The sequence below is a fragment of the Octodon degus genome, unplaced genomic scaffold, assembly GCF_000260255.1.
Source record: "Octodon degus isolate 3935 unplaced genomic scaffold, OctDeg1.0 scaffold00140, whole genome shotgun sequence".
In the NCBI taxonomy this organism is placed as follows: domain Eukaryota; kingdom Metazoa; phylum Chordata; class Mammalia; order Rodentia; family Octodontidae; genus Octodon; species Octodon degus.
This window is the reverse complement of record NW_004524716.1, coordinates 6,938,051-6,945,284: the sequence shown is the minus strand read 5'-3', so window position 1 is coordinate 6,945,284 and position 7,234 is coordinate 6,938,051. Positions and strand designations below refer to the sequence as shown.

The 7,234-nt window shown below is 38.9% G+C and overlaps 1 protein-coding gene and 1 pseudogene across 1 annotated transcript in view; one reads left to right on the top strand and one right to left on the bottom strand.

The window, feature by feature from the left end:
• The first annotated feature begins 1,198 nt into the window (after positions 1-1,198).
• Positions 1,199-7,234, top strand: part of Pifo (primary cilia formation) — a 12,387-nt gene continuing 6,351 nt past the window's right edge. The window contains exon 1 of the mRNA XM_023701758.1: positions 1,199-1,376. Within this exon, the coding sequence (XP_023557526.1) occupies positions 1,217-1,376 (160 nt within the window). The 5' untranslated portion in view covers positions 1,199-1,216. The remainder of the gene's footprint in view (positions 1,377-7,234) is intronic.
• Positions 3,837-4,822, bottom strand: LOC101559620 (annotated as a pseudogene).

Here is a 7,234-nt window from a genome sequence, read left to right as displayed (position 1 = left end):
CTCTTTCCTCCAAATCCATAATGTCCAGTGCAAGAGTACCTTATTTCGTAACCTTAATTCTGTCCATGATTCTAGTTTCAAAACCAAATTGAATGAGAGCTGAATCAAATTGAATGGTGAGGTTCAATGTGGACCTTATGGGAAAATGTGGTTTGGCCCTCATTCAATTCAGTCTGCAACCTTAATTCTTGGAAAGAATTAAGTTCATGAACCCAGATACCACTGTAATGGAGGTGGTTACTTCACCTTCCTCAGGAGATCCTACCACCCCAGGAAGCCATGTGTCCCATAGTTAAGTTCACTTTTGCAATAGACCTGACACTTGTCCCAGTCAGAGCCAATTCTGACCAGTACAAGGCCACAAGGTTGGGTAACTCCTTGCCACCTGCCTCAGGAGTGAAGTTTTGATCTTAATGCCCAAGCCTACTGACAAGGGATACATTGGAATCCCAGTTTCAGAGCCCCTGCCTGTATGGGCTTTTACCTATCGACAACTCCCCTGCCTTAAGTCTTTCTGGTTATTCATCTCTTCTAGAAAGCTGAAAGCTCAAGAAATAAGTCTACCATATCTGAAGCATGCATCTAAACTTTAAAAAAGTTTACTTCATATTAATTTCATAAAGCAAAGAATTTGCATTTCTTGGTGTATAATCATCTTGCCAGTACCAATATATAATGCACTATTTAAGGATTTGCTTGCTTTGCTTTTCCAGGGCAAAGTTGCTGTGCGTCCATTTGGTCAGAAGTGTGTTTCAGAAGTAAGCCTCTTTCTTTCACGCAGCACTTTCTGTAAAGCTTCCTTGTGCCCCAGGTACAGTTATTTGCTCTAAAACCCCACACTAGATGGAAACTCCCAGCCCTTGACATCAGTACCTTGTGTTACAGACACCTGTCTCCCACAGTAGGTTGTGAGCGCCTCAAAGGGAAGCCACTTAACCACATATGTGTGTCACAGTCGGCTTTGGATGTAGTAAATGTGGAATAAAAGTAATGTGAAAGATAGATGAATAAGCAAATGGTTTTCTCGGGGTCATGTGGCTGGTAATTAGTGAGGCTGATTCGAGACCTTCTGAGCTCCCTTTATGTCACAGTGCTGCTATGCAGAAGGCAATGTCACAATGACATGGAGGGAACTTTCAGGGCGGGGCCATTCCTTAGCAGTCAGTCTTCTATTTGCTTTTAATTGGTTAAAGTCCAAGTAGGAACATGTTGACACATGGATATAATTTATGAGATATTTGCTGAAAGTCCTAGTGAGGAACTGTTCAAGCCCAAAGTTTTTAGGAAATTCACGAAGACCGAGCCATATGATCTACCCCAGCTGACAAACACCACGCAGTGGAACCGCCAGCCATTCCTTTGGGACTTTGTTCTTGGTAATCATGTTCTTGCTCTAGCACACGTATGCAAACTTACCCGATTTTGGAGTGTTAACAGGAAGTGGGGGGTATACACAGGATTGCATGAGGACCTGATCCTGGGTTCAATGCGGGAGAGCTCTGCTCATTGTCATAAGCCTTGGCAGGAGGAGCCCCCGCTCACATAAAAAGAACACCTTTTCTTTCATTTTATTTGTCCAACCCTTAGAGATTGCTGTAGCCCTGGTCTTGGAGGTGGTAGATTAGACATACACTAACATTTATTAAATGTCAATTCTTGATTAGTTTCTGTGCAAAATCTGCCCCTGTGTTAACGCTTAAATTCTCATAGCCACTCTAGGAGGAGAAACCTCTTTAGTGCTATTTTATAGATGAAACAAGGCATAGGTACTTTAAGAAACTTCAAATACTTATTGAAGACCAAAGCCTATGTTCACTCTTCTACCCCAGATGGGAGAGTCTAATCTGTAAGAAATCCTAGAAAGTGGGATGTAACAAATCTGCTTCACTCCTCTTTACCTCCTTTCACTAAACACACCTATTCTCTGGGTTTTAGAGTTTTATTCCCTGAATCAGAGGTTGTCAACCTTGTTGAGACCCAAGGTTTGATTTCAGTAACAAATTATTTTATAATGCCTCCCTTTATTATCCTAAAATTAAATTCACAGGTAACCTGCCCTGCATGATTTCATAAATGACTCAGTATAAAGTCATGAGTGTAATATACAAGAGAAAAGTAATTTCTAATAAAATGCTATGTATTCAGTATACAAATTCTCAGACATAACTACTTTAGAAGACAAAATCTGGCATTGTATTGTATAATGCATAAGGAGCAGGTCAGGAGTCACTTTACATGAGCAGTGTGGGAAAATAAAAAAGCAGATTTACAGGTGGACACCACAGCAAAAACTAGGAGAACTCACAGCACTTCAGACTTAACAGGTTCTAAAGGTAGAAAAGCACAAAGATAATACTGTATCTAAGTAAATTACAACTCACTGAAGTTAGAAAAAAAATAAAGAAGGTATTTGAGTATCCTAGTCTTGAAAAGTAAGTAAACTATGTTCATTTGGTATTTGAGTATCCTAGTCTTGAAAAGTAAGTAAACTATGTTCATTTGTGAAGCTTATCAGATATTTTAAAAATAAATTATTATATTGGGCTGTGATACGTACCCCAAAAGGTCCAAGATTGGCGAAGCACATCAGGTGAATTCACTGGTGCAAGCACCGCCCAGTAGCATAAATAGAACATTGACACTACTCTAAAATCTGGCCCCATTCTCCCACCTCGCTACGAAGTCTGCTCTGCCAAAGTCTATTCTCCTGACTTCTAGTCCATAGCTCTGTTTTACTTACTTTTTAAATTTTATATCCTGACTCTGGGTAGTGTACTATTTCTAGCTCTCTTCTTTTTTACATATGCTTTTCTGACCTAGTGTGTCACCCTCACTAAAAATGCCAGTGGAACTCTCCAGGGATGCCCTCCTGCACTGCACTCAGACACTTCTGCCCTCCTGAAAATCAACATCAGTGCCACACCAGCAGGAAGTCCACACATCTTCTTCACCTGGGCCAACTCTCCCAACACCATGCTGTATGTGCACCATCCAGCATCCTACCTTGGGGTTCCTATTGCATTTTTGTGATCATCTTCCTTAATACTTTTCAATCCAGAATACCTCCTCTGCCATTTTTTTCTCCTTCATATCCTTGGCTTTTTGTTTGTTTGTTTGTTTTCTTTTGCATTGGAAAGAAAAAGTTTATTATCTAGCTGGAAATTTCACTTTTTTAAAGTCATGTTACATGTTATATAAATTAAGGTTACTTTAGGAGCAAAACACAAATGTTCATATACCATCTCACCTAGCTTTTACGATGTTTGACTTTTAGAATCAACACTTGGTCATTTTCAGTATTATTAATTAATATATTTGATAAAAATTCCAATTTGACATTTATAACACAGGTACACAATATGTTGAAATTCCAGCAGCCTAAAGTTTTGTCTACCATGCACTCTTAAAATAATGAGCTAAATATTAATCTAGTCTTGCCAATCCTGCCCCTGGGGCTCGCTGAGACGGCAATTGAGTCTGGGTGTGGTGGTGCATGCTTGTAATCCCAGCACTCCAGAGGCTGTAAACAGAAGAATCACTATGAGTCCGATCTAGTAGTGAGACCCTGAACACCCTGTAGACCCTTCCCTAAAAATACAGAGAAAAAAAATGTAATCTAGTCTGTTATCTAAATGTAAAAAGAAAAAATAGCTTATAACCAATATACCCACTACGAAATAAGTTATCAAAAAGCATGGGCAGCTTCCTCCCTCCATTATAAAAGATCAAAAATCCCATGTAAAAATATAGTATTTCCCTAGTCAACTGAAAACAAAATATATGAGGTAAAAGACTAGTAAGTCTTAGAAGTAACACAAAAGTGATCCAGTCATATTTTAGGTAGAAGTGACAAACATATTCCTTTTATTGTTATTAGCGTTTCCTCCAGGGAGTTCAGGCAACACCACATCTGATCTTATTGGATCCCTTTCTTGGCCATGATCTGACTCCCACACTCCGTTCCCTTTCACCTCAAAGGGAACACGTTTGTATGTGGCCACACAGTCGTCTCTGGGGTGCAGGTCAGGCTGGATCTGCTCCCAAATCATCTTATTGGGATTTAGGCCCCTGTCAAGCTCTCCAGGGAAAGCATCAAAAATGACTCTGTCTCTAGTACAGATGCATCAGGAGCAGCCAGGATTTCAGCCTTCTCCGGTGAACTGGTCACATCACCATAGCCTGAGACAAGACCCCTCATCTTTGCAGGCTTCAGATGGCAAAGCAAAATGACCATCCAATTTTGCATCTGTTCATGAGGAACATGATTCACTAGGCCACTGATGACTGTTCTTGGGGCTGCTTCTCCAACATCTGTTTCTTCTACAAAGAAAGAATCTGCATCAGCGTGTTTTTTTGGCATTAATGATGTGGCCAATTAGAAGATCCAGACAGCAAGCATCTATTGGCTTAGAGTCAGCACTCGCTGCTGCAGATGGTGGCTTTTTCTCCTTTTCAGTTTTTTCTTTCACCTTTTCTTCTGCCCCATTTTTATCTGTTCTTTGGCACCAGACGATATCGTTACTGGTGTACACTGTTCGGCATTTTCAGCAGTCACACAGTTGGCTCACATTGGAGTATGAGACGGACAAGGTATTTGTGTTACTCCACTCTGAATTTCAGCCTGAATCAGCTCCTGTTTCAGTTCTTGAATTTCTTTCTTCAGCTTAGCATTTTCAACTCGAAATTTTCTCTCTTCTCTCAGTGTTGCCTGCAAAATTGCTTTTTCCTTAAGAGCAACTTGCTGTTTAAGATGTTCAATAATTTGATCTGCCTCTGCCTCCTTCTGCTCCAGTCGCTTCAGAACAGCCTCATTGGTTGTCATTTTTGTCCCCCCCCCCAAACACACAAAAAAAAAGGATCCAGCAGAAATTCATGCAGCAGCAGACAGCAATTCCCCATGTCCTTGACATTCTTAAAGAGCATGCTGCAGAAGAATCCTTGCTCTGGTTCATTTCAGATTGTAGGGACTGGCTAAGCAAGTCCCCAATCCAGGCAGCCAGATTTTAGTAAAAGAAGATCAAAAGTAGGCTGAGTCACCCCAGGGGATGAAGTTGTTGTCTAGAGATGAAATTTCTTCTCCCAGAGGTCTCCCTTCTAGCTCTTCAGCACTGTCTTTAAAAGCAAGTCCTGTGCAATAAGATTTCTTTATTTAAGGTCAACTGATTAGGGACTTTAGCTACATTTCTGAAATGTTTTTACAATAAAACCTAGATCAAGGGCCAGCAAGATAGCTCAGCAGACTAAGTGCCTGCTTAGGCAAGTGCAGGGACCAGGGTCCTGTTGCCGCATGCCACACACCAGCCCCACCGGCCCCATCCCTGGGAGCACTGAGCCAGCTACAAAGTCCAGGCATGGTGGGCCACGGAGTTCCAGTGCTAGGGAAGCTGAGACAGAAGGATCACTATGAGTCTGAGCTGCGTAGTGAGGCCCTATTCCAAATACATTAAAAAAAAAAAATCTAGATAAATGTTGTTTTAAATAATGGGCAACTTTGTTGAAACTGTACTTCCGATTTGATTTGAAACTGTCTCATTGCTATCTGTTTATCAATAAAACTTGGAAAAAAAATAAAAAATAAATAAATAATGGGCAACTATAGCATAACTAGGTTGGCACATCAAAAAGGCTATCCCAGAAAGTGCTCCGATATTAAGCCTTGTAAAATCTTTACTCAACAATCTTGGCATCTACTTGTAACTTCTGCTTGTGTCAGCCACCACCATGATAGCTACTAAGTGGTTAGTGTGTCTTATTTTTTTAATGTGTACCAGTATTGACTTGTGTCCATTGTAGTCAATGGATTTTAAATATGGTGATGGTATTTTATCCTGATTTCAATCTCAGGAGAAAATTCTTCAGCTTTTTATAAGTTTATCTTGTATAGGTTTTCCATAGATAATAGCAAATTTAGAAAGACATTCCTAGCTCACTGAGATTTATTTTTTAAATTATGAGTAGATATCATTTGTGATATTTTCTTATTCATCGAAATAAGCACTTTTTATGGATATAGGAAATTAAACTATTTTATTTTCAAATATTATATCAACTTTGAATTGCTAGATTACAACTTTATCATGAAATGAAAAAATGTATTTGGTTTGCTTAACTTTGTTTAGGCTTTTTTCACTTATGCTTGTTAAAAAGATTTTTTTTTTCCTTGGGATATCCACTCAACGGTCATTATGGCTTTGTTAGTCTTAATAGAATAAACTGGGTAATGTCCTTTTGTTTTCTAAAAAATAGTTTGTATATAGTTGATATTTTTCTTCTGTAAATAACTGTTAGACTTTTCCAGTTAAGCCATTTGAGTTTATCATTGTCCTTGTTAAAAAGTCTCAAAGAATTTTTTTTTCAAAGAATTTTTTTTTTTTTTTTTTTTTTTTTGCGGAACCGGGGATTGAACTCAGGCCCTTGTGCTTGCCAGGGAAGCGCTTATTCCACTGAGCCATCTCCCCGGCCCTCAAAGAATTTTTAAAAGGATTGATGTTCTTTTTTTTTTTTTCCTTAGGCAGGGTTTCACTACATAGTTCAGATTGGCCAAGATAGCTTCAGATTACCTTCTGCACTATTATTATCATTTTAAGTAGACAGAATACTTCATATAAATTATACAGCAACTTTCCAACCCCATCTTTAATCCATTTAAACTTGGCTCTTTCTAACATTCTATACTACTGGGCTTTTTGCATTATCTCTTATGAAGTTTTTTTCAGTGCTAACATATGTTCTATCAATTATTTTCATAGAATCCAGCAGAAAAGACATTTGAATGCTATTGGATAATTTACTATGTGACTAGCCAGGGCCCTGAAAGATGTTTAGCTTCCCTGGCCCATTGAGTAGGAGCATCACCTTAGAAAACTTTTAAGCAAAAATACCTTCTCTATCTACAAGAAAGGATTTGGAATGTTTTTACCACAAAGATAATAAGCTTGAGGAAATACACACAGTTACCCGGATTTGAATTTTACACAACTGAAACCTCATACAGTAAGCCATGAGTACATTCAATTATTAAGTGCCAAATAAAATTATTTTTAGTACAAAGGAATCCTTCCATAAATTTCCTAAATATGCTCTAGGTCTTACTATTACCTTTTTGGGAAAACCCACCATTAAAGCTATAAGACCATCCCTAAAGACAGCCCTAACACAGAGTACTTGTGGATCATCACTAAATGGGCCAAAGAACATTGTGGCCTCCCACATGTAGACAACTCCTAAAGCCATC